This window comes from Phycodurus eques, chromosome 15 (assembly GCF_024500275.1).
Source record: "Phycodurus eques isolate BA_2022a chromosome 15, UOR_Pequ_1.1, whole genome shotgun sequence".
Classification (NCBI taxonomy): Eukaryota; Metazoa; Chordata; class Actinopteri; order Syngnathiformes; family Syngnathidae; genus Phycodurus; species Phycodurus eques.
In genome coordinates this window covers 21,979,808-22,007,676 of record NC_084539.1, presented here as the reverse complement: position 1 = coordinate 22,007,676, position 27,869 = coordinate 21,979,808, and the positions used below count along the sequence as shown (strand labels likewise).

The 27,869-nt window shown below is 45.0% G+C and overlaps 1 protein-coding gene across 16 annotated transcripts in view; it reads left to right on the top strand.

Annotated features, from left to right (window-relative positions):
* Window positions 1-27,869, top strand: part of rapgef1b (Rap guanine nucleotide exchange factor (GEF) 1b) — a 52,995-nt gene that overhangs the window by 14,977 nt on the left and 10,149 nt on the right. Inside the window, exons 2-14 of one of the 16 annotated variants that reach the window (XM_061698365.1) lie at window positions 8,693-8,838; window positions 9,604-9,782; window positions 11,541-11,697; window positions 11,765-11,853; window positions 12,653-12,811; window positions 13,576-13,626; window positions 14,595-14,709; window positions 15,533-15,719; window positions 16,043-16,549; window positions 18,131-18,333; window positions 20,209-20,370; window positions 26,041-26,193; window positions 27,448-27,540. In XM_061698365.1, coding sequence (XP_061554349.1) covers window positions 8,693-8,838; window positions 9,604-9,782; window positions 11,541-11,697; window positions 11,765-11,853; window positions 12,653-12,811; window positions 13,576-13,626; window positions 14,595-14,709; window positions 15,533-15,719; window positions 16,043-16,549; window positions 18,131-18,333; window positions 20,209-20,370; window positions 26,041-26,193; window positions 27,448-27,540 — 2,201 coding nt within the window. Of the gene's footprint in view, window positions 1-8,692; window positions 8,839-9,603; window positions 9,783-11,540; window positions 11,698-11,764; window positions 11,854-12,649; window positions 12,812-13,575; window positions 13,627-14,594; window positions 14,710-15,532; window positions 15,720-16,042; window positions 16,550-18,130; window positions 18,334-20,208; window positions 20,371-26,040; window positions 26,194-27,447; window positions 27,541-27,869 lie in introns of all 16 variants that reach the window. The other 15 variants (XM_061698351.1, XM_061698352.1, XM_061698350.1 and 12 more) reach the window with 15 other exon arrangements.

The window sequence follows — 27,869 nt, the reverse complement described above, 5'->3', positions numbered from 1 at the left end:
GCGGGGCCAAACTCAATATTTTAATGAAAAATCACTGGGATGTGCAGGTTTCCATTCTCTGCAGAAATGTTGCATGAAAGTTTATCATATGACAACAAACTCAAATTTTGCTTAAACACGGAATCTGGAATAAACAAACTTTTTATGAACACGAGAAATCTAATTTGCGATAAAAGACGTCAGTGGTATTTATTTGTTGTTTTGTATTTAAATAGATAACATGAACTCTTCTGTCTCTCCATCTTCTATTTATCTATCTCCAACTACCTTTCTTTTTGATGTACATCTTTTTTCAAAGGCCAACAACAAAACAACCCAAAAAAATAAGAATGTCCTGAAATAAAAATCCAAACTCCTTCAAATAGATCCCTGCCTGAAAAAAATGCTAGTAGTTATCTCAGTTTATAGACTCTTATCGTTAACACACGAATATGAAAAAAAAAAAAACTCTTTTGTGATGAGACGTGAATAGCAGGGGATTATTGTACAGATTTTGTTTCCTATTACTACTTTCCTATTAGACAGGGCTTTGGCACCATCTTGTGGTGTGAGAGCGCAAAAAACGCAGCCGCCATGAGCCAAGTCCACGCCAGGCGGCACAGCTGCTTCGAGGTCCGCTAGGTGATGACGCCAAGACCGCTGATTGGAGCCCCAGCGCATTCGCAGCGGCGTGATCGGGCGCGCCTCCGAGCGGTTGTCAGAGTTCATGTGTAGCGGCTGTGCGGGACTAGACGCCAGAGAGAGAGGAACAACTAGGTGCCGGTTGAGAAGATGCTCTCGAGGAGCATCAGATGGTGGAAAGGCGTAATCGTTACACCCCCAGCCGTAACAACGCTTTGTAAACAGCAACACAACAAAAATGGGATGACGGCGCTTTGCTTTCTCCTTTTATGCCGTAGCACAATCTTATGACTGGTGTTTGTTTCGGGGTTTCAGTCACTGGTCACCTCTGGCATTAGCTTCTATAACAGCTGTCTTCAACTACTGTGTTGTTGGCTAAACATCTTTGGAGAGCTTCTTAGGAAAGCAAACAAAGCCAAATGATGAGACAGAACAAGAAGAGTCGACAACTTCCAAGAAAAAGATGATGTGAGCAGTCCTACTTAAAATATGGGTTTAGCGCTACGGGTGATCCTCGCGCACAGCACCCTTTTTTTGTGTAATATGTTCCGATAGGCTCGCAAATTAGGCATCGAAGCCTTCAACATTGCTTAAAAAAAACACTGAATACCTTGCTTCCATCTCCAACATCTTCGTGTAGCGGGTCTTTCTGTAATGACAGCGAGCAAAACAAAATTACAGACTAGACTGTGTTTAATTCACACCCTTCTTGGGTCAGTGTCTCCCGTTACCCCAAAATGGGACCGGCTTGTTGCAGAAAAACTAGCGCAGGGCTCCCACTGCTCACTTCAACAACTACGTTGAGCGTAGCGGGGAGTTGTATTTGAACTCATTCACTGAGTTACCCATATTGCCAGCCATTTTACAGCATTTTGACTGATCTTTCAAGACCCACAGAATATTGTGTTCTGTGATATCGCAAGAAAAACGAGTTTGCTGCAAGCTTTTTCCGTGCTTTCGTAATCAGCAGTAGAACATAGGTTGGTTTCACCAAAAGCACTGGTTCGTGACCAAAAAAGAAACAATCAGAACAGCGACTTGGATGCTAATATTTATTGCTTTTGTCACACCTCAAACTATAAAACAACAAAAACAAGACGGCGAAAGGGCTTTTTGATATACAACTCTGAAACGCCGATTGAGTGACTGTGACTCCCCCCATGGCTCGACTTGGACGTCGGCAGCATTTTTACATGCTGTCCCTCATTCGCTCCATGTACTGCCGTCTTTTCTCGTGATGGCGACATGTACTCTGTTTATACCATTCATGCTCTGTTCGAGTGTGAGGTAGCTAAACTTGTACGTCCTCCAACGTACAAGTCCACTATGTAAAATGTCAAGCATGCGTTTCTCTCTCTCTTTTTTTTTTTTTTTTTTTCTTTTTTGTTACTTTCTCTCTGCGTCTCACTGACTTACTCCTTAGTATTGCATCTCAAACAACCATTAACCAAGACGACATTCCAAACCGGGGCTTGCTCGCAACTCGCGCCGCGGTGGCCCTTTTAAGATAAACCGAGGACGTAATTGAGGCAGGAAGTTCGCCGCCGCTACTACAATCGACTGAATAAATAATTCACTTTGCACTTAACTGTTTCCCGTTGAATTTTTTTCCCCTCTCTTTGCATTTTCTCCCCCCTTCTGTTCATCTTCTCTAAAAATTTGCCTCTCACATTCCGGTCTTGCTCCCAATCCCATCCTGGAACCGCGTCCCTGCAATTAGTTCTGACATGAAGCAGGCCTCCAACCCGATGTTGTCAACTTTAATGGCTAAATCACGCATTGTTTAAACACGTGGTTGTTGCTAAGTTTACACGAGATAGACACTCCTATGAAGCGAGGTTTTCCGTAGTAACAGACGTCTGCTTGTAAACAAATAGTCTATCTGGAGATTAAACTGTATACTGAGTTGGGTAGGAACGCACGACATTTAGCATTTTGGATGAATTGTACTTGTCAGAGTAATTTTAATGCTGCATACTTTTGACTTTTACTCTAGTATTCATGTTAAGAAGAAACGGTACTTTTACTCCGTTACAATGATCCACGTTCTGCTTGTTGCTTTTATTGATTTGCTTATAATTTTTTTTCATCTGCCATCTACCACTTCCGCATTGGGCGCTGTTGACGTTTGACTCTAGTTCATCAAACGACACAAGACAGTCACATCACCGCACACGTAGTCTTCTATTGGGCGAATCGAATCGACGTGCCTACGTGGCGGCCATGTTGGGAAGGTCATCGTTCCCATTGACGGCAACGGCGCACCATTGTGTTTACGAAAAACAACGGCCTTCATGTATTGTTGTATTTGTCTGGCACTGTCTGCCCTAACCTGGATATTCCCGATCACTTCTAACTTGAGAAAATACATGAGCCCTATTTTATGGATCATGCATCTTTTGGTCTACGTGCTAGTCTCGCAAACGTACTCACGCACGCATGCACACACATGCAGAGAAATATCCAAATTTGCCAATGCACTTTTTATGTGTTTTTATTTTATTAGACTTTCATGATCTGATTTAAAAAATAAATCAGAAATTACTCACCCTTTACTAAGTAGTTGTAGTTGTTTCTTACTCTCACGCAATAAATTTTTTTGGAAGACCAATATTTATTGTCATTTTATTTTTAAGTAGCAGTACTCGTACTTGAGTACGATATTTGGCGAGGGTTATTGATATATTTGGAAAGAAATTAAGAAACTCCTGTATCTAACTAATTCACTTGTGCCCATTAACCTCTGTAGGTTATTCATATGTTTGGATTATCTTGTACCTTAAAGCACAATTTTACTTTTTGGCTGGATTTACGCTACAGTTCCAAGTGCCCAAAATCTGATTTAGTGCCTCTACCAGTTTTTTTTATTTTTGTTTTTAAGTGACTCATATGGGGATAACCTCAGCATTACCCCACTAGCCACCATTTGCCTAATGTATTGGTCTTGTGTATCATATTTAGACCTCATTAAATAGGCGATGCCAGGTGCGTCCCAACTACGGCCCGGGGGCCGCAGATGGCCCCCGGGCAGGGGTCACCAACATGGACCCGAGGGCACCGTGTAGCCCCCAAAGGCTATATGAGTAGTCCGCAGTCCTGTTCTAAAATGAAATCTCCAATGATGGGACATTGTGACTCTCTAGGAATTTTGTAGAAGATCATTAGAAAATGTAAACGGCTGCAGAGATTTATAGAAATGGAACTGTTACTGTTGTTGATACAGGTGTTGTTGTGCCCACTGTTGTCTCATTCCTTTTGATTTGAATTTGTGTTGCATGTTATTTATTTTTTTCCGACCAGATTGAACTTTTGTGACAATGTCGAAACATCAGTGTCTTCACACCAACTGCAGTAATATTAGTAGTTTTTTGCAGCGTATAAAGAATATATTGTTATCGTCTTTGTTTCCATGTATTACTCAACCATTTCTGTTCAAATAGCAGTTGCTTCAAGTGTTACAACAGCGTCACATAGATGCAATTATGGCAAGTTTTTTTTCTGGTGCAGTTCAAATACTCCCCCCTCCCTGCCTTGGCTTCTGCCCTCTATCACTGCATGCACAGGAAGTGGAAGGGGAGGGGTAGGTAGCACTAGGTGACAGCTGTGTGAGTGTAACCTTGAGCGCATCCCCTGCATCCAACTAGCCCGGCGACACCGCGGGGGTGGCGGCGAAGTGGCGGCCAGCTGTCCTGTGTGGATGACACACCTGGACTGGAGCAACTCATCCTGTCACAAGCTCAGATGTCACCTGCCGTTTGTCGTATCTGGTTGTCTAGTAGGCCTATAAATCAGCGATTCCCAAGCACAGTGGTGGTGATCGCGTCATCCTTCGTGCCCCCCCCCCCCTCCCCCCTCTCCCACTATATTGCTTCTTTTTAATACTACTTGCAAACCTTACGAAAACTTTGGACATATGAACATTTCCGTGTTAGATAAAACTTTTTTTTTTTTTTTTTTTTTTTTCAAAGTCAGAATTTAGACTTGTATGCGTTCCGTGCAGTACCATGTTGTGCCACAGCACTAAGGTCTGCTGGGAAATATGCAGCATAATTAAGAGTCAGAAGAAGAGGCAGAGAAGCTCCCCAACGTAGGTCTGACGGCTGAACTGACAGTATGCAATGTACACCCACCCCCCTCCCCCTGCCACAACAAATGGGGGTTCACTATACAGCACTACAAATAATATATCATTGTTCCCCTATCTCTGCCAGTTACGTGTACTGACAGGAAGAACAATTATATGCTCTTCCTCTTGACGGCAGAAGGTAGAATTAACCTGTCAATCCTCCAGTTGCCATTCATACAACACAATAATAGCTTTGTGTTCAACTAAAAAGGCCCAAATTTCCCACTGGCTAAGTCCATTTGTCAATAAATTGAGACAAGATAATCATTATTTCAGTATAATGACTTTTTGGGACATTTTTGTTTGGTGGTGGTGGTTTTTGTACTGGAAAATATGCGTGCCTTGGCTCAATAAAAGTTGGGAAACACTGCCCTATATAGTCCATAACCTTGTGAAGTTAACAACAAAGGGCAGTTTTCCTTCATGTTGTGTTTATTAGCGCCGTTTCTCAGTAGACCTCAAGACCTCTTCTTCCTGTTCATGTGGCCAATAAGAGAGCAGGGCAATCTTGTGGTGGCTTGTGACGCATTTTGGGTCACTGGGATTATCTAACCATGTGAAAAAGGAGTAAAAGCAGAGGATCTGAAGTTGTCAGAAATTATGCAGGCGGATTGATTCATTTTAAGTTGCTAAAAATAACAGTCTCAGGACTGAATTCACAAATGCTTGCATGTGTTATTCACAGAAAGTGTAATTGCAGAAGTGATAACTTGCGCAGTGAGAATCAGGAACCCGGCTCAGTTCTTCATAAGAGATCTGGTTTATTCCGGTTTCCAATTGTTGTGTGTTCTGTCAAAGTGGTGGAAAAAAACCCTTTCAAATATCACTATGACAACAGCGACTACAAAGATTTCAGCAGGGCTGTGAACCCGAGACAGCTCAGCGGAATATAAATAAAATTTCAGGAGAGAAAAAAAAACGTGTTTTGACACTGTGGTTTCTTTCGCTTGCTGCGCTCGGTGCACGACGCTTTAAATTCAGCGCGAGACAAATTATAGTCGATGACCTCACCGCCTCGCTACGGCAGCAGCAAGCCAGGAAGGGCGCTTGACGTGTCGACGCTAAAGGCGCTAACATGACTTCCACAGAGCACGTACTCTCCATCCACCATCGTTTTGTTACCGTCACCACCGCTATATCGTGATTTAGCGTTCAAGCCTTTTTTGGGGGTTTATTTTCAGAAACGTTCGCATATTCACATTTCTTCCCCAGGATGGGCAATTATTATCATGGCAATTATAAAGAAGCTTGAGTTTTTTGTGGATTTTTACTATTCATGGTCAGCCTCGCGGGGGTCCACTGTATATGTTAAACAGGTTCACTGTACTTAGCTTGATGATGTCATAGATTTCCTGTAAACTCCAGAGCGAGCACGGGGGCGGTCTGCTCTTGCAGCAAAAGAACGAGGTGGCAACTCGACTGCAACTTTGTCGACATCGTGAAGCCTACGCGAGTGGTGCAGCAGAAGAAACGTGGAAATAGTGTCGACGCACGACAGCCAGCTGTATTGATCGTGGCGGTGACTCAGTGCGCTGATGTCACTCAGTGCACCTCATGCCTGGGCTGCCTTCCAGCTGCAAAACGTGATCCTTCAGGGCCTCTTTAAACTTTGAGTGAACAAAAGGGTCCAGTATGAAGGGATCTTGGCGAAGGATCTCGATACCACTAATGTCAAAAGCTTTCCGCCAAGCAATACAAATCAGTACAGTTTGCAAGTGTTATGAAAAAATATGGACTTTTTAACTCATTCGCTGCCAGGAGTTTTCTCCCCGTATTGGCAGCCGTGTTTGAGCGTTTTGATTTAACTTTCAAAACCCAAAGAAGATTGTTAAAAGAAAGTGTAGACTTTTTTTCTTTCACCTGAAAAACGTTTTTCTAGCTTTTCCCGTTTTTTTTTTTTTTTTTTTTTTAGTAATCAGCAGTAGAACATGGGTTGATTTCACAAAAAAACAACAGTTTCTGATTTTAAACTGCAACAGTTTCTGAGTTTAAGCTGCAAGAACAAGCTTTTTGCAGAACAGTGACTTTGATGCTAATATTTTTTGGGCATTTATGACACCTCAAACTATAAAACAAGGCTTGAGAAGGGGCTTTTGATGTTAAACTTGTGATTTGTTTACAGATATACAACTATGAAACTATGGTGTTGATTCACCGTAGGGCTCGAATTGAACGTCACTGGCTTATTGACATGCCGTTTGTCATTAATTCCATGAACTGTGTCATCTTTTCTTACCATCGTGACACATCGTCTGTATACTCTGTTCAAGTGTGAGGTGCCTAAACTTGTCCGGTGTGGTAATGATCATAATATCGCAACCAACAACGGATCTGATCTTTGCGAGTCAAGCCGCCATGATGCCGCACTGCTATTGCCAGATCGAGATTTACCGTTCCAAACTGTATCTGAAGTGTAGCGCTCGGTGGAAACGTGGCTTTCACAGATTTCATTTGCAATCCAAAGCATCTGGTCCACGCTAGATGCTGCCAAGGCGTAGAGGCTAGCACGCCCTGCAGCTTTGAGCAGACTTGCGCTCGACGAAATCCTCTCACGATCCGGGCCAAACCAATGCTAGTCTCTCTTTAAATACCATCGCGCGTCCCCTGTGCCTGCAACAGGTCGTTGTTTCGTTGTGACTCTGAGGTTCTTGCACTCACTCCCGCCCCCCCTGACAAGCACTTTTTGTCTCGTTGCTCTCTTGAACCGGAGAGGTGAAAACACGACTCGATGCGTTTTCTTTTGCGACATAACGTTCCCCTTGTTGTGGGATTACAGTGGAATGGAAGATACGTTCAGACCCACCCGCGATCCATGAAAATCTGTCATACTGTACAGCGAGACCATACAAAAAAACATTTTTCCAATTTTTTTAACCCTCTGACACGCTTGAAACCCATTTAAATGCAGTACAATGCACTTCTTAGAGTTTTCCTTCGCAGCACTTATCGTACAACGTCACTTTGAGAAAACGAAAAGAAGAACACTCACTCGCACTCTTCTCCAAATAAGAGAGTCTGCTAGCTTAATGCTAACTTATAGTGTAAAAGATAATACATGCGCTAACGGAAATTAGCATGGATTTCTTTTGGGCATCGCGGCTTGGTAGAGAACGCATATGCAAAACGTGCTTCGGAAAAGTGGCTGCTAGCGGAGGCAATACTTGCAATACGATATCACATTTACGAGAGCCCCACTCATCACTCGTCGCCAAATTCAAGGTGACGTCAATATATTAATATACCGGGTGATTGAAAAGTAACTCCCTATTTTGAAGTACTTGTCATTTATTCCTGAACTATAATTCTTACAAGAAATGAACATGAGAAGAAAGTGCATGGAGTTTTATTTCAAATCGGATATGGGCGCCAGCATTAGCCGCCAGTTTCTCGAGCCGCCTGCGAACCGCGGGATCTGATTTCGCAAGGAACTCTTGTGGGATGGAAGACGTAACTTCTCGTATTCGTTGGTTTGGTAGAATAGACTTGCTCCTTTAATCATGGCACATACATGGCACAATGCTGTCTTTGGTAAAATGAAATCTAAATATTGTAGATTTGCTCCTGAGGCAGATAACTAGCTAATGACTAATTAGCATGGCTAGCATCACTTTGTTTCCGTCCTGATGTTACTTCACAGAGCGGAGAAGAGCGACTCATTTTCTTTCAAAGGATGCCGTTTTCTTGTGTGTTCTTAGACAGTGGCGTTATGGCACATGAAGACCGCGTGAAACCAGCAGATTTTTCCGCCAAGACAAAGTTTGTGTGCCATAAACGCTGTTTTTTTTTTTTTTTTGCATTTAAAAACTGCACGGGTGTCGGGCCTTTCATTTCGCGGTGATTTAAAGACGACACCATCTGGTTTCTTCCTCAATCTCTTGAGCATGACTGACCGCAGTATTTCCCCCCCACCCCCACTCTTACCCCACTTTCACCCTCTGTCCGTAGACTCTCAGCGGTCCCATCTGTCCTCATTTACCATGAAGCTGATGGACAAGTTCCATTCTCCCAAGATCAAGAGGACGCCATCCAAGAAAGGCAAGCAACTGCAGCCCGAGCCTGCGGCCAAGAGCACTGAAAAGCCTGCTAACAAGGCAAGTGTGCGTGTATTGTATGGGGAATTGCATTGGTTTTGCCTACTCAACATGCTTGTTTGTGAATTTTTTTTCTTCCTGTTTTCCTGTCCTATGTTTTGTCTTTCTATATTCCATTGTGCGTGTTGTTACTTCCCACAGCTTCCCCGTCCCAGGTGTAAAGAAACAAATGGAAGCGGTTTTGTTTCTTAAAATGGACTTATCCGCTCATTCTTAAGCCTCTTTTTATTGTATTGGAGTATGACGTTTCCTTGCTATATCGCGCTTCAGCTGTATCGCAGATTATCATTATTACTCCCATAAATTCCGGTTAACTCCCATACATTTACCGTAATCCCCTCGGAAAATTTCCAACTTCGAACGTTGCCGGTGGGTGCGTGCTGATGTAGATGGGTGATGGGGGTGGCAGTACGTATTTGAAAGAAAAATGATGAAAAACAGAGCAATCATTAAAAAAATTGCAATCACGCTATTAATAAAAACAAACAAAAACAAGTTAAAAAAAATAGTTTAAGGTAATCCTGAACATTCAAACAACTTCTACTTGAACACACATGGAATAGCAACACTTACAGAGCATATGGCAATACTCACAGGAATATTTTCTCTATGCTAAACTGTAATAAAATAAACACTCTCTTGAAGATCTGCGATTATAGGAGGGAGTGCGAATGAAGAACCGCCGTATAGCCGGGGGATGACTGTCTGCCGTAACATAAATACGCAAATTCTCACTGTGTGCGCGTTTGTTTTGCCCTCGTCCAGAAGGTGAGCCGGCTGGAGGAGCACGAGAAGGAGGTGGTCAGCGCCCTTCGCTACTTCAAGACCATCGTGGACAAGATGGTGGTGGAGAAGAAGGTGCTGGAGATGCTCCCCGGCTCGGCCAGCAAGGTGCTGGAGGCCATCCTGCCTCTGGTTCAGGGGGAGGCCCGCATACAGCACAGGCGAGTCCTTTTAGTTTTTTTTTTTTTTTTTACTCTCCGCTCGTTCCTTGCTGGATGGCAAGAATGCACAGCAGACACGTTAGGACTCGTCAGATGTCGGATAGACTGATGATGGTGATTTGAATCTCTTGGAAGTTTGTGTACCGAGATGTCGTAGTCACTTTGGAACGTGTTATTGCTTTAGAAAATAGTTCCTGTTTTCCAGGAAGATTCTAACAAAACATTTAATACCTCAATTTAGTTTGGACTGCTGTCACAAGATGTTCGGAAGTGATTCTTTTGTCTCTGGGCCCTTCGTCATAAAACTACTGTGACAGTTTGGTCTCGATGTCGCCAACTTGTTTGGTGTTTTTAAAGATGATATTTTTATTTAAAAAGGATTATTATTATTAGTGTTGTATGTTAGATCGTATTTATGTACAGCACTTTTGTTTGAACTGCAGTTGTTTGTGATATTGGGATTTTGGGGGAAATTTCAGGATGATCTGAAAATGCACTATAACCTTTACATGTTAACTTAATTTGACCTTCTCTAAACGTTTGAATGCACGCCCAACTTGAATGTTTCGGTACTTCGAGCACAATTAACTGTTCTCTAACAAGGAGCTCAATGGCAAAATTCACAACAGCTGTTTGAGCCATAAAAAAAAAATCCAAGGAAGGACTACTCTTATGCCTTTCTGTGACTCTTCCAGTCTCTCTGCATGCCATAGAAAAGGTCAAATTAAGTTTAGCTGTAAAAGTTACAGTCCATTTTAATAACCCTAACCTTTTGTGAGGAGCCAGAACGACTTGTCGATGAAATGCGCTTGCGTTGTCCAACACCTTTTGACGAGCTCCCTCTGCACTCAGCGAGCCAATAACGTCATGGCTGCTGCTCATTCACAAACCAAATAAGCCAAAATAACTCCATATATTAAATATTTATCCGTGTGACTCATTTCTGCCTGTCTCTACACCAGTCTGATGCATATCCATATTTTTGTGGTCTTTTCGCACCCGTCTTTAGGCTGACTTGTGTCATGACACCAAGTGGCTGTGAACTAGCGTCGTCGTGTCGCAACAGGCCTTTGCCACACCTCATTGTTGCTCCTGCTAAAAGCAGCAGTGATCCCTTGTCATCGCGGGAGTTACATTTCAGACCCATCTGCAATATGTAAAATTCTGCGATTTTAGAGACCATATTAAAAAAAAAAAAAAAAAAAAAGATTTTAAATAGTTTAAGCCTCAAAATATCATTCCCACAGGTGTTTAAATTTATTAGAACATACCTTTTAAACATATTGTCGATGTATTTGTATCACCAAAATTTGCAAGCCTAAAATGTCCAGAAAATGTTTAACATAGTGGGGGATATTTTCCGGACCCACCCGCAATAGGTGAAAATCTCTGCTATATAGAGACCATTTCAAAACTTAGTATATAGAGTTGTACCCCTCCCCCATGCTTTTAACACATATAAACCAATTAAAACACCCTTAAACCTATCAAAACACACCGGTGTAGTGTGCAATGCACTTTTAAATTCAGACTTGTCTGTGCAGTATTCTGTAGGAACCCATAAAAAATAAATGATTGCTTAACAATCTGCAATACAGCTTGGGCATGAACAATGAGCCCTTAATGCCCTTAAGTCGTTGGCTACACAGTAAATCGAGTGTTTGTTGATGCCAGTTGTGTTGTTTTGAATCCCTTTTTTTCCTCTCTCTTTCTCTCTCTCCACACGTGCAACCTCGTTCTCCCCCCCTCTCTCCACAGTTCAGCGTTGTCTTCCTGCCACAACCGCGTGTACCAGAGTCTCGCCAACCTCATCCGCTGGGCCGACCAGGTGATGCTGGACGGCATCGACCTGGACGACAAGGAGAACGTGACGTCGGTCACCAACGTCATCAAAGCGGTGCTGGACGGCGTGAAGGTAAGACGCGTCACGCCGGGTGTGTTGAAGAGAGTGTGTTTAAAAATGGATGCCGTTGGGTCAACAGGAGCTGGTGAAGCTGACCATTGAGAAACAAGAGCAGCCGTCGCCCACCAGCCCCAACAAACCGACGCCGCCCGTAACTACGGCGGAGAGGTGAGCATGTTATGGTGGAACCTTTTTGAGGGGTTTAAAATTTTAAAAAAAGCTAATATTTATCTATTGAGCTATTCATTTATTTAAATAAAAAAATAAAAATCACTTATCCGGATTTTTGCTCTTCGCGGTCCAGCCTGGTCCCTATTCCCCGCGAACAGCAGCGATCCACTGTAATGTTTTTTTTTTGTTTTGTTTTTAAAAAAAAAAAAGAAAAATAGCACGCTGTAGTATTTTAGTTTAAACAAACATACAGTAGCAACATAATTGAATAGAATGTAAAGAATTAAATGCTTTTTTTAATCATGATTTCTTGCGTCAATGCCCATTGACGTGTTACTATTTGATATTAAATAAACAGTAACAAAAGTGCATTGTTACACGTAGCCCGGTTAAACTGTAGGTGGACAAATTTTAAAAAATCCTTAATGTACAGTAGCTCCTGGTCTGTCCCTTTGATGGCCACTCTGCAACAGGTATCCAAGGACCTCACATTGCCTGCGTTGCAAAAGGGTGTGACCCAAAATCGAAAAATTGTTTGACCGCCCAGCGATAGTCTCGTGTGCTTTGTCGTGGCCTGTTTCAAATTTTATAGCCGTCTGTCCAAGCTGCTCAGTACAATACGGCAAGTCAACAATAATATAAATATGTGAATTTTCCCTTCTGGATGAATGAAGTGTCTACTGTATTCATCTAAAGAATGTTTGCTGAGTTCTGGATCCGTTTCTGAATATGTAGCCGTTATCTAACACACCTGTTTTCGTTGTTTTTTTTTTTCTTTTTCTGGTCTGTATAGCAGCAGCGTTCCTTCAGAGGTGGCCTCGATAGAGCGGGAGTCGGAGGTGCTGAAGACGACTGCTCCGGCAGCGGCTCCCTCCGAGGCCCCCTCGGGTGTAACCGACGAGGACGTAGCCCCCCCGAAACCCCCGCTTCCCGAAGCCAAGATGGCAGAGCTCAGGTATTCCTTTTGTGGGTGGTACTCCCGTCTCTCGGATCTTTTTTTTTTTTTTTTTTTTTTTTTTTTTGCAAATAGTTAATTTTACATGAGAAAAGTCTCACGGCACACTGCAAAAAAAAAATATTGCAAAAAGCTGAGACGGTGGTGCCTTGACTTCCGCGTTTAATTCGTTAAGCGACCATACTCGGATTTCAAAACATCTTTCCCTATTAAAATATATGTAAATTGTGCTACTTTTGGTGTGTGCGCCTAGTGTACCAAGGGGCAGTATCTTAAAGACATACATACTACACTGGTACACAAAGCTGCGGTAATATAATCGTTTTTTACAGAGGATAAATAATCTATGCCTATGAGTATTGTTATATTGTCTGTCTTCATGTGTTGCTGCCCAGTTTGTGTTCAAAATCCATTGCTTAGTGTTATACGACTGCAACATCGATGCTAGTTTTGCTAGCCTGTCAATGGCGTGTTCTATTTTTTGTTAGCATTAAGCCAAAGGGACTGTTGTGAGGCAAAGTTATATGATTGTTTTTTGATACACAAGATACATTATTTGTAGTAAATAAATGAGAATCTTTGGCCCATTTAAGTGAAACTGGACTGATGATCTGTCATGGCACAGTGGTTGGCAATCACTGACTTAAAGGAGGATGGAGGTTTTCAAGGCAGGGTGTTGTCACTCACTTTTGCTTTGCTGTCTTGCTCTCTGTGCTGTCTCAAACTGCTTCATCCTTTGTCTCCCCTTTGGGTTCTGGGCACAGAGCACAGTTGCGTTGTGACGCTGGCCAAAGGAAGCCCACACACAAGGAGAAGTATGTTAGCCCAATGGATCACATGTGACCATGATAACATCTTACCCGAGACCCCTCCACCCCGACCCCATCGAGCCCTCATAAAGCTTCCGGACTGGATGGTCCTGCATGGTTTCATGCGCCCATTGCTTGTTTTTTTGTGTTGGAAAGTCTTCCAATCAAAAGATGCATGTCTGTATGAGATTGACCCAATGCAATGTCCTCATTGGCCTCCGTTGCCCCATGTTGACCTAACCCATGCAAGAATGTCATTGTGAAGAGGAGAACCTGCTAGCCGCTAACTGGGAGCGTCCTCTCATATGGGGATGATGTACAGTGGAACCTCAGTTCTCGTTTATTCACTGGCAGCCCTCCCAGTTAACATGGATATTTGACTTCTAAAGACGTCATTGGCAGTGAATGATTTCATTCATTTCACCAAGCAAAATGTTTGCTCACCAAATCAATGTTTCCCATTGAAATGAATGGAAATCTAGCTAGCCCCAGAATGTTATGTTGTGTTTACCTTGTTTTTATTTTGTGGTTTATCGCCTGGCGTATGTTTCCTCAATAGAGGACAATCTGCTATATAGAGACAATATAGCAAATATTTGTTATTGTAGTTCAACCCCTCCCACACGCTTAAACCACATTTAAACTTACTGAAAGACACTTTTTATAGTATTGGTTTTAAAGCACCTTCTCTCACTCTCTTGCATTAGCATGGGTGTTATGGCAACTACTAAATTACAACTGCTACTTAACACACACGGAGCAGCAACACATGCAAACAATGTACAACAACAGAAACAATATGTATTTACATTTTTTTTCTGAAATGAGCAGTTTGGTTTGCAAAGCAGTGTGGTGCGTTGGTAAATTGAGGTTCCACTGTATTGTGTTTGTGCATTTTTGATAGATGAGTTTTGGTGTTGTTTTAGTGTCCTCCTTATTTATTCTGCCCCGCTGCCTCTGTTTATCGACAACAGCCCTCCGCCAGCCCTCCCGCCGAAGAAGCGGCAGTCTGCCCCATCGCCGACACGCGTGGCGGTGGTCGCCCCCATGAGCCGGGGATCCAGCTTGCCCTGCACTGTCCACAGACAGGTCAGTGTGAGACAGAAATATATATATATTTTCCCAAAACTCAAAAGTGCATGTGAATTTGAGCTCAAGGTTGTTAATTTCCCCATTAATTTGGGAATTTCGTCATGGATATTGTGGAATTCTTCCCAAGTAAGCATTATGTTATTGGATTGTGTAATGGTGAGTTTGGGGTTAATTTTTTTATTTTTATTTTTTTTAATGTTTTCCATAATTTGGAAATGGTATCACTTGAAAATGTGGCATTCTTCAAAATTTTGATTTTGGGAGAATGTTGGACATTTTGAAGTAATAATGATTTGACTTAGTTGGGAAATATTGAATTTGTTGAATTTCCCCCTTTTTTTTCTTTTGGACATTCTGGAATTCTTTAAAAGTCAGATTCTTTTTTAAATGTTGGAAATTTTCAAGTGAAAAAGCTTTGACTAGTTTTAGAAATATTGAATTTGTTCAAGTTCTCCATTTAATTGGGGAATTTTCTCATGGAAATTGGAGAATTCTTCCCGAATTCTTTTCACCGTATGCTTTGAAATAAAAAAGAGTTTAACTGGTTGAGAAATGATGAGTTTGAAGTGAATATAAATCACTTTTAACTTGGCAGCTTTCTCATGGATGTAGAATTCTTCTAAAAGTAGTATTTTTGGAATGTTAAACATGGTGGCATTGCGGGAAAAGTGGTCCTTTGTGGAATGTGAAAAATAGGATGTTCTGAACGAGCTGAACATTTTGACGGTTTGAATCTGTCGAGAAAGTGACCGGTAAAATCAAGAAAATAAGCCACTATGGAAGCGCAGGTTTGTGATAAACAAGCCGTCTTCTGTTGCAGCAGCATGACTACGAGCAGCAGTTCCTCCAGCGGCGCTTCTCAGGGGGCAGCCAGTCGTACGGGGGTGACTCCCCACGTCTGTCCCCCAGCAGTAGCATGGGCAAACTCAGCAAGTCGGACGAGCAGCTTTCCTCCATGGAACAGGACAGCGGTCAGTGTTCCCGGAACACCAGCTGCGAGACGCTCGGTAAGAGTCCGAGACACTTTTTTCCTTTTCAGTACACACTTTAAGCAAGCATGATCGTATTAAAACACACTTCAATTTATTGAAACATACCTAAAACAAAAGCTTGCTTGGTTTTGAGCCAATATTTGGAGTTACTGTACATGTGTGCTGTGTGACAGCACACATGTACAGTACACCACTGTACTGTACATGTACGCATGTACAGCACACCACAATGAGCAGCACAAAGTCCATTGAATTGAAACAAAAAGTCTGACAAAAACATCTTTACTTTCTATTTAATTGTGTCATTACTCTGTTTATTTAAATATATGTCTTTTCAGACAACACCGAAAACTACGACCCCGACTACGACTTCCTCCACCAGGACCTGTCTGTTGGGGACAACCTGCCCCCAATCCCGGTGGGCGGTTGCCTCAGCCCGCTGCCCGAGTCTCACAGCGAGTCGTCCTCGCCGGTCCGCGGGCAGCATCCGTCGCACCCCCGCTTCAGCGCGCCTCCCCCCCAGCAACCGCCCGAGTACTGGACGCCGCAGCCCGGCCGCCCCAACCCCTTGTCACGCATCAGCGCGCCGCCCGCGCTGCCCCAGAAGAAGCGGCGCAGCACGCAGACGCCGCCCTTCCCCGACGGCGGCTCCAAGGTGTACGAGCGCTACCCCTCCCAGTACGACAACTTGTCCGAGGAGGAGCCGCCTCCCTTCCCGCTTTTCACGCCCATCTCGCCCATGCCGCAGACGAACGGCGGCGCGTTCGTCACGCAGTACATTTGCGGAGAGAACGCAGACGTGGCCGCCAGCCCGCCACCGCTGCCAGAAAAGAAAAGCAGACACAGTGAGTATGAAGGACAGTGCGTTCCAGATCCTCTCGCAATAGGTGAAAATCGGCAAACAGAGGGCGTCTAGTGCAAAAGCAGAATTGGCTGACACAACTGCACATCTACGGCAAAATTAACATTGTTAGCTAATTTAATACAGCCTAGCACCGCTCGCTTGAACAAATTGTAATCCCTCCACGGATGGTGAAGGATAGACACAGCCCCTGGTGCACTTTCAATTGCTTTATTAAAGAAACGCTAACCAAATAAACACATAACAAGCACATTCATACACTAACTGCACGGCCACAACTGAAAGCAGAGGCACTCAACACGCAGACTGGCTAACTGTTAGCCAGTCAGCAGTCAGCCGTTATCCTGAGAAAACAACAGCCGACTCTATACTCCGATTTGCTGCCTCCCTAATCTAATACCAGCGTCTCAGATGCATATTTTGTATTAGTATTATGCATACAGTTTTACAATATATATAAATTATAAAATAAATACAGTATATGGTTGCTACTTAGCTGATTTTTGTCTCTCGCCAAGCGGTTCTGGAACGTAACCCCTGCGATAACCTGAGATGAAAATATTCATCCCAGCGTTTGAAGCGAAAAACATGCTCAGGGCTCCCACTAATTACGACAACGACATGCAGCGTAATTGTGATTTAGATTTTTAATTGTTGGTTTTTATATGTCTGTTCGTCAAAATATGTCATTACGTCAAACCGGTGTTTGGCTCAAAAATTGTCGCTGGACTGTGCTGAAAAAAAATCTCAATGACGTCGTCAAAATCAAATCAAATCACTTTCCCCCCCCACCCCCCCATTGCCAATTGAGAATGCAAAGAAGAGATTAGACCCGGATTGGGAGCAGCACATGGGTCGTAGAGGTGGATTTGGGAGGGGCAACCGGGGGCAGTTTCGTCGCCGCGTCACTGAGGCGTAGATTATGTCAAGGAAATATTCAGCAGGAAGAGAATACCAGGATGTGCTACAATGGCTGCAGCTGCGCGGGCAACAGAGGGCAAGGTTTGGTCATTTCCGGACACGCCTTCTACATCACTTCCTGCACATTGATGTCATTCCATGCATAGTTCTCATTGTACGGCTGAACTTTACAGTAGGAGGGGGATTATGTCCATTCATTGTTAGATAGCAAGTTTGCTCTCAGAGGTACTTCCATGATTTTCTTGGGAATAAAATGCTAACATGGACAATAAGTGAAAGGGCGCAAAGAGAAATGATAGAAATTTGTTAAATTTCTCCATTAATTTGGGAATTTTGTCATCAAAAACGTGGAATTATTCAAAGAAATGCACGAATTTTTGGAATGTTGGACATTTTTAAGTTAAGTGATGGGAATCAATTAAGAAATGTCATATTTGAGGTAAATTTAGGACATTTCAATGCAGGAATTTCTCATTGAAATAGGGGGAATTCTACAAAAAGTAGTATTTTGCGAGGAACGTTGGACGTTGTTAAATGTCTCCATTTCATTTGGGAATTTTGCTGCCATTTGATCCGCATCTATGTGTGAAATAGACTCCATGAAGGTGGTTGGTAAGTTAACGGCAGTGTCCCCTTTGTCCAGTCCTGCAGTACATGCAGTTTGTGGAGGACTACTCGGAGCCGCAGCCGTCCGTCTTCTACCAGATGCCGCAGAGCGAGAGCATCTACGAGCAGCGCAACAAGCGCTTCCAGGAAGTCTACGGCTTCAACGACTCGTTCAGCAGCACCGACTCGGTCCACGAGCCGCTCCTGCCGCCCGCGCTGCCGCCCAAGCAACGCCAACTGGTAAGAGGGCCCGACGCCCGTCCACGGGCTTTTTCAGAACAGGAAGCGTGTGTGTGTGTGTGTGTGTGTGTGTGTGCGCGCGCGTCTATCGCAGGTGATATGTTCCCCACCCACTTGCAATAGGTGAAAATCCATCATATAGAGAGACGATATTAAAAAAAAAAGTAATTATAGTTGTACCCTTCCCACAAACACATTTATTAGCCTATTAAAACCCAAACTGATTAAAGCACACTTAAACACACTTTTTAAAATATTCCTTAGCGCTATTGCTGTCAAGAAATGTGAGACTAAAGTAGCTTTCCGGTGAAAATCATCATCCGCTTTTCTCAGGAGCCGCTCTCCTGTCTCGTTATCTCCCCCGACGATTTGCTTCCTTATCTGTGCATCGCCATTCCTGCAGCTGCAGCAGACAACTGCACGTGGATGGTGTCATTTGGAGATAAGACTTTATCATCCACTCCATTCCCATCTATCTTTAGCGGAGTTAGAATTGAGAGAAAAAAAAGGCACTTTTTTTCTTTTTCTTTTCTATCCCCACTCTGCCTGATCCGGTAATTCAACACCCAGCATCGGTGCATTTCTATTTTAAGCTGTTACCTACAGCTTAAAAGACTGTTTTTAAGCAGGTTCCTCAGACGTGACATGTCAAGTCAAAGTGGAGTTTAGTAATGCAAAATCAATTTTATCGAACCACTCGATTAATCGATCGGGTAATCGCTCGAATACTGGATTCTAAAAATGTTCGATAGCTGAAGTCCTTGTGTGAAGCCTCATCCTTGCGAAGTGGCCAGTGACCTTCTAGTGTCATCAGCAGGTTGCAACAGATACAGAGAGACTGGAAGAGGCACAGAAAGGCATAAAAGTAGATGTCCATCTTTGTACTCCCGCCATCAAGTCTAATCCGGCCTCGTGTTCTGGACTCGATGCGGCGAGGCCCATTGTAATAATCCTCTATGCCTCTGCCGTAAGCCTGTGCTCCAAACTTACATGCTTTAGCGACTTTGCACAGCTTTGGCGAGGGAAAAGAAAAAAAAAACGGGAAAAAGTCATTTTCGCTGCCGTGTGTGTGTGTGTGTTGAAATTATGGAGAGAAAAGGAGGGGGAGAAAAATCAGATCCAATCGTATTGGCCCTATTTGGAAAGTGCTTTAGTTGGCCTCAATTCCGTAAGGCTCTTAAGGCCGCGAGCATTAAAGGACGCTTCAGTGGACTGTCACCATAGACGGGAAAAATGAGTGACCCGCATTTTAGTCACGTGACTGCCAGCCTTTGGCGCTTTCAAGGGAAGATGAACCGCATGACACTCGGGCTGTGTTCGGAATCAATCGCTCATTCCTTCCATCCATCCATCCATCCATCCATTTTCTGAGCCGCTTCTCCTCACGCGGGTCGCGGGCGTGCTGGACCCTATCCCAGCTGTCGTCGGGCAATCACTGTCAGGTTTTAACAAATATGGTCAGTGATTTTTTTTACATGTATTTTTGTACAGCAAACTCCGCCTTATGTCTCAAACTTCAATTATTCTAATTTCTACTTTATTTCCATTTCAAGGTAATAAAGTCCCGTGGAAAGTTTGCAACTTGCTGGAATTTTCCAAGCCCTGCCACGATTTAGGGGATAACCTACGCTCACTATACATTGGAACTGCACTACAAAATAGCAAAGTCACTATATCGGGCGGGCCCTTTATCGTGGCTAGGGAGTGACACTCTTCACTCACTCACTTTGCTTCCCCCTCTCACTTTAATTTCTACTACTAAACTCTGATTAAGTCTGGCTCCACTCGTTTAATCAACTGTTCCTTTTTCCCTCCTCTCTCACTCCCTTGTGTTCCCCCCCTTCCTTGACTTTTCTTGACTTTTCTTTCTCTTAGGCCTCCCACTCCTCCTCCCCCTCTTCCTCCTCCTCTTCCTCTCTCTCCTGCCACCTCCAGCCGTCTGTGGCGGCCATGGAGGAGGCGGGCTCTGGGCTGGGCCTCAGCATGTCCGTCTCTAACTCCTACCTGATTGGCCAAGCTGCCTTGACCACGCCCACGGTGAGTGTCCAGACGTGACACGGTGTGTGTGCACTTCGAGCTTTTTTTTTTTGCATGTGCTCCTCCGCCGTTCATTGTCGTACTCGATTGTCAATCATCACGCTTTGTTGTGGCGCATCCAAGCATTCCTCCTGTCATTTGGAATAGCAGGTGGCAAAAGCCCTCACATTCTGTACTTCAAGTCGAAGCGCAGATGTGTGGGGGGAAAAACAAAATAGTACTGATCCAACTCCTTAAGTCCAGACATTTCATAAAGTGGGAGGTTGGACGATCACCGCCATGCATGGTGAAAATCTGTGAGCAATTTAGGCCCTCCCCCAATGGCGGCAAATCACTTTTGTATTGGATTAGGCTATGGCTTGAGTAATTGAAGCTCCTCTCTAGAGCCGAAATCAAGCATCGGTGCTGCGGTGTTTAACCCTTTCGGCAATGGATATTTGAACACAAACTCTGCAGCAATACGTATGGACAGACAGTATAACAATACTCACAGACGTGTGTTACCTTTATGCACAACAACTAATATTGGTGCAGCTCCGTATATCAGTACATCGGTATTATATTGCCCCAAGGTGGTGAATACATGCACAGCAGAAGGAGCAGCGCAATGTCCATTGAATTGAAGCAAAAAAATGTGGAAAAAACAGTTTAATTTCTTTGTTCTATTTAATGTCATTGGTGTATGTTTTTATGAAATACAGCATTATACTGAGAGAGAGAGACTAAGAGTGCTATTTATTTCTTGTTAAATAATTTTTTTGCTAGGGCTGCAACAGATTGATGGCATTTCCAATCATTTCGATGGTGTGAGATGATTTTAGTTACGAACATGGTCAGGGAACACATTTAGTGTCTCAAGGCACTGTCGTATAGATACCTTAACCATCTACTCAAGTACAGTGACAAAGTATTTGTACTTGGTTCCTTCGCAGCCCACCCTATCTGCTTCTTTGTTGACCCCGCGATGTCCGAGGTTCTCCATCGGGTCGGCCGGTGGGTGTGCGTCTCTCCCGCGGAATGCCGCACCAGATGGACCCAACGGAAAACACATTCCTCTCGCGTCTGCTCATCTTTCCATGTCGCCTTTTCTTCTCCTTCCTCCTGCTGCTTCTGTCTCTCGCTCCCTGTCTCGCCCCCCTCTTGTGGCGTCTCCCCCCTTTTTTCGTGCGTTTATGAGGAATGTTTGCATTCCTCACGCCCTGGGGGCATGATGGGGTGCAGCGGGGACATGCCAAGCAAAGGTGCTGTGCATGAGTCAGGTCAGTGGGTTATTCCCACGTGGGTGTGTCTCATTACATCATTTACAGTGAACCCCCGTTGTTTTAAGCGGTCGGTTTTTTTTAAGAGAATATATGCCTTTGTGTATTTTTGTATGTTCTGTTTGTATGTGATGCTGCTGCCTGTGTGTTAAAGTAGCAGTTGTTTGAAGGTTTATAACTTCGTAACATCAATGCTAATATCCATTAGCCTGTTTCTGATGTTTCAGATTATATGTTAGCATAAAGCTAGCGAACCTATTTTCAGTAGTTCGAGGGAATGATATGGTTTGATGCAACATCCATCCATCCATTTTCTACCGCTTATCCAAGGTCTGGTCACGGGGGCAGTAGCTTTAGCAGGGACGCCCAGACTTCCCCAGCCACTTCCTCCAGCTCTTCCGGGGGGATCCCGAGGCGTTCCCAGGCCAGCCGAAGGACGTAGTCATCCCCGGGGTCTCCTCCTGGTGGGACATGCCCAGAACACCTCACCGGGGAGGCCTCCGGGAGGCATGCGAATCAGATGCCCAGCCACCTCATCTGGCTCCTCTCGATGTGGAGGAGCAGCGGCTCTACTCTGAGATCCTCCCGGATGACCCAGCTTCTCACCCTATCTCTAAGGGAGTGCCCGGACACCTTGCGGAGGAAACAGATGTAATACTGAGGCCACAAAACCGGACCCCCTCTACGCCTCGGCTGCGCCTTGAAATTCTGTCAATAAAAGTTATGAACAGAATCGGTGAAAAAGGGCAGCCTTGGCGGAGTCCAACCGTCACCGGAAAAGAGTCCGACTTACTGCGGACCAAGCTCTGACTCTGGTCGTACAGGTACCGAACAGCCCGTATCTGGGGGTTCTGTACCCCATACTCCCAAAGCACCCCCACAGGACTCCCTGAAGGACACGGTCGAACGCCTTCTCCAAGTTCACAAAACACTCCCATGCACCCTCGAGGACTCTGCCGAGGGTGTAGGGCTGGTCCACTGTTCCACGGCCAGGACGAAAAGGAGTGTGATCCCCCTGTTGTTGGAACACACCCTCCTGTTCCCCTTCTTAAAAATGGGGACCACCACCCCAGTCTGCCAAACCAGAGGCACTGTCCCCGATGTCCACGCGATGTTGCAGAGGCGTGTCAACCAGGACAGCCCCACAACATCCAGAACCTTGAGGAAATCCAGGCGAATCTCATCCACCCCCGGAGCCTTGCCACCGAGGAGCTTTTTAATCACCTCGGTCCACTCGGATTCGATGTCCCCCGCCTCCCCTGGAACATGAGCAAAGTTCTGTCGGAGGTGGGAGTTGAAACTCCTTCTGACAGAGGATTCTGCCAGACGTTCCCAGCAGATCCTCACAATACGTTTGGGCCCGCCACGTCGGACCGGCATCTTCCCCCACCATCGGAGCCAACACACCACCAGTTGGTGATCGGTTGACCGCTCCGGCCCTCTCTACACCCGAGAGTCCAAGACATGCGGCCGCAAGTCCGATGACACGACCACAAAGTCGATCATTGAACTGCGACCTAGGGTGTTCCTTGTGCCAAGTGCACGTGTGGACACCCTTATGCTTGAACATGATGTTCGTTATGGATAATCCGTGATGAGCACAGAAGTCCAATAACAGAACACCGCTCGGGTTCTGATCGGCGGGACCATTGCTCCCAATCACGCCCTTCCAGGTCTCACTGTCATTGCCCACGTGAGCATTGAAGTCCCCCAGCAGAACGATGGAGTCCCCAGGGGAAGCGCTCTCCAGCACCCCCTGCAAGGACTCCAAAAAGGGTGGGTACTCTGAACTGCTGTTTGGTGCATAGGCACAAACAACAGTCAGGACCCGTCCCCCCCACCCGAAGGCGGAGGGAGGCTCCGCTCTCGTCCAACGTACAGGTGCCGAGCCGGGTGGGGGGCAATAAGTATACCCACACCTGCTCGGTGCCTCTCACCTTGGGCAACCAGAGTGGAAGAGAGTCCAACCCCTCTCGAGAGGACTGGTACCAGAGCCCAAGCTGTGTGTGGACGACCTCACACACCAGCTCGGGCTCCTTCCCTGCCAGAGAGGTGACGTTCCATGAGCCAGCTTCTGGAGCCGGGGATCAGATCGCCAAGGTCACCGCCTTCGGCCACAGCACAGCTCGCACTGCACCCGACCCCTATGGCCCCTCCCACAGGTGTTGAGCCCACGGGAAGGGGGACCCACGCTATCCGTTCGGGCTGCGCCCGGCCGGGCCACCGGGCGCTCTCCTTCGAGCCCCACCTCCAGGCTTGGCTCCAGAGGGGGGCCCCGGTGACCCGCGTCCGGGCAAGGGAAAACTAAGTCCTTAGTTTTTGGTTGTTGCTGTTCAAATCAATCTATCCATCCATCAATTTTCTGAGCCGCTTTTCCTCAGTAGCGTCGCGGGCGTGCTGGAGACTATCCCAGCTGTCATCGGGCAGGAGGCGGGGTACATTCTGAACTGGTTGCCAGCCAATCGCAGGGCACATAGAAACAAACAACCAGTCGCACTCACATTCACGCCTACGGGCAATTTAGAGTCACCAATTAATGCATGTTTTTGGGATGTGGGAGGAAACCGGAGTGCCCGGAGAAAACCCACGCAGGCACGGGGAGAACATGCAAACTCCACATAGGCGGGGCCGGGGATTGAACGCGGGTCCTCAGAACTGTGAGGCTGACACTCTAACCAGTCGTCCACCGTGGCGCCTGTTTAAAGCTACAAAGTTTAATTCTCTTTTGTTTTACGTGTCAGTTTTAAAGTAAACTAAGTCAACTTTTTTTCACCTCTTACTTGGATAACTGTGCAAACGTGACATATGATAGTTCTTGACAGCGAGAGAGTGCGAACAGGTGCTAAGGAATTCTTCAAAAAGTGTCTTTTGACACATTTAAATGTGTTTTAACTAAATGCTCTCAATATTGTATATTTTCACATCGCGGGTCGATCTTGAATGTAATCAACGCAATACACGGGGGGGGTTCATGGTACGTCTTAATAATATTCCAAAGAACAGTGGAGCCTTCCCTTTCAACAAATCCTACACATCTGTCTGTCTGTGTGTGTGTGTGTGTGTGTGTGTGTGTGTGTGTGTGTGTGTGTGTGTGCATGCATTTGTCAATGATGTGTGTGTGCTGGTATGTGCTGAAACGCAGCTGGTATGTGCAACGTGTTCACACAGGTTAGCACTTAGTTCCCTGCGAGTTGACAGACATCATTTCGGTTGGCAGCGCACACACGGACACACACATTTTAAAAGGTACAGCATCAAATTAATAAGGCACACCTTGGTGAAAGCACAAAAAGCATCACCCTCCGTGATCGTTCTGATCGCCAAAATTCAGTTTTCTCATTTCCAGCACGCGGGCCTTTTAAAGCCACACTGTCACTTTGGCAATCCCGCAGCATCCCCTGTTGATGAAAGGGACAAATTGCAAGTTTTGATTTCCGTGGACGAAGAAGAGCCGTGTTTTAATAAAGTTATATTTTTTTAGGGAAAGGAGGTACAGTGGAAGAGCTAAAGTTGAACGCACACTTTGTTCGGAATTCAAAACATTTTTCCCTCACGGGAAATAAAATGTGAGAAGTGAAACTGTTGCCTGGTAACACCGTTACAAGTATAAAGAATAAAAACAAAACAAAAAACAAAAAAAGCCCCGACCCAGTGGTGTATATTCCGTCCACTGGAGGCTTTAGGTGGATATCTTTTTGCTCGTAGTTATGTAACAAGAAAGATGGCAACCAAAGAAGCATCCATTTTTTTCCAGGATGTAGTCTAGTTCTTTTTTTTTTTTTTTTTTTTTTTTTTTTTTAAAGTAAATGTTCTGCATTGCCGAGAAACCGGATTGGGCCCAAAAACTGTAATCAGGACATCCCTACTTTTTAAAGTTACATTTTTTCCACCAAATCTCTCCTTAATATAAATTGAACAATCATATTTATATTTGGTTGTCACTCTTTTCCATGACTTCCGATTTTAAATTCAATATGTTAATATGTTGTAAACGATATGTATATATAACATTGCAGGAGCAGTTGTGTATAGTGTCCATAATAATATGATGAGGTGATTATCCATTTCTATGAGCCCTCTTGAGGAAACCTTAAGTTTGATGTGGCCCACGATGAAAATGACTTTTGACACCCGTGATGGAACAGCCGCCACGATGTTTATTTTGTACTTCCTCATCGCTGTGTGATGCGTTCTCGTGTTGACACCCACTCCTCGTCCTCATCCTCGTCGCAGTAAACGCCATTCAAAGCTTCCGCCTCTCACTTCTATTTCCACCGTCTGTTTTTCAAGCGATCTGATCTCTTGGCTCTTTGTTTTCTTCTTCCTCCCTCCTCCTCCTCCTCTTTTCTTGCTTCCGCTCTTCCCGGCGACCCCCCCACCGCCCCTCTCCCCCACCCCCGCCTCCCCGCAGAGCGTGGACCAGGCCGCCTTGACCAACGCCGCCGTTCCCGACGGCGGCGGGGGAGGACCCGGGCCTGGGCCCGGGGGCTCGCCGTCCCGCTCGGCGACCTCTGTGGCGGCCTGTCCTCCCTCCGGGTCGTCTCTCGGCGACTCGCTTCACGTGGTGAGGACGGATGTCGAACGCGTTGTGGACATTGATGGAGTGGGAGGGGCTTGTTAGATTCTTACGTATAAGAACAAGAAGAAAAAAAATCAGTCGGCAGTGACCTGTTCACCCGCTGAAATCTTGCTCATGATCACTCTGGCTGTGTTCTGAATCATTCACTAATTCCCAACTCCCTAATCACGACAAAGGGATCCGCACTATGTGAACATTTGCGATATAAAGGTCATATAAAAACTCATTCATTTATTTTCCGTACCGCTTATCCTTGTAAAAAATGGTGTCCTCCTCACACACACACACACTTTAAACACACTTAGAAGTATTCCTTAACACTTGACCTCACTCTCGCTGTCAAGAAATGCGAAACCGTCATATAATATCACTTTGAGGAAACAAAAAACTCGCTTGACACTTTTGCAAAGAAGAAGCAAAATGGGCCCCAGTTGAAATTCGCTGGCAAATGTACGCAACACAATTTCAGTCAAATTAATTCAATTGCTGTTAATGATGCTGCATCTCTTCCAGTAGACCTCAGTGCTACCCAGCATGTTGTACGTCGTCGTACTACACTGAAGGCACGCAACTCGAAAGTCGGACTTGGCCGTATAGTGTAAAGAAAGAAAAAAAAAAAACACTTTTGGGTGCTTCCAAAAACACGAATAAGCGGGGGATTTTGTGAATAACGGGGGATAGGTCCCCCCCAAAATAAAAAAAATATAAAAATCCTTCAATAGGTGAATTTACAAATGGTGAACTGTGAATATGCGGGTATCCACTGTATTGTTTTAAGATCAGTGTGTTTAAAAAAAAAAAAATGAATACGAACTGGTCACTTTATGGCCATCCATGTTGTGATGTGTTTCTCTACTTATGCTAAAGATATTTTTTGCACCGCAGCCCACTGAATGTGTCTCGTGCTGAAAATCAAACCACGTCCCTGGAAATGGAAAATCATTTTTCCATATTGACGCAATACAACATGAGTTGTATTGCTTTTCTGGTGACGTCGTCGTTCACTACTTTTAAAGGTGTATTGTGGGAAACATTCAGGGGCGCTATGTCGTGGATTGGGACTGAGTGGGAACACAGCCTCTCATTTATTCTCCACCAAGAATCCCAGTGGCGCATGTCTTCCTAATCTGCATGCACTCTAGTGACACCTGGTGGTCGTGATGATGCTGAGCCTGGACCAAAATCACCCCCAACCCCTTTCACGCTGCCTCACGTCTCGGTTTTTCCCCCCTCCCGTAGAGCGAGAGCGCGAATGACGAGGGTGGGGAGGGCGAGTACGTCAACTTGTACTCGTCCAGCCAGGCCAATGGCGAGCTGCCTCTCTCCCTCAGAGTAAGTAGCAGTAAGGTCTGAAGAAGGTGTTTTCCTGTGCCGTCACTTCAGGGTGCAAAGTCGATCAGAACGGGTTAGAGAAGCGTGTTCGTTACGCGATGCCTGGAGAAGCCGGGTTTTCTTTTGGCTCAGGCTTCTTTCCGTTTTGCTGTTTCTTATGCACTGCGTGAAAACGGAATGGGGGATGAAGGGTGGCATTTTTGTGTTGTAGCAGGTAGTATCAGAGCCGCAATAGAAGTGGGATCACGTCGTCGTGGGAAGGAATCATGTAGCCCTGCGAAATTTAACACCTGACCTGCTGAAAGCAATTTTAATATTACCCCCCAAAA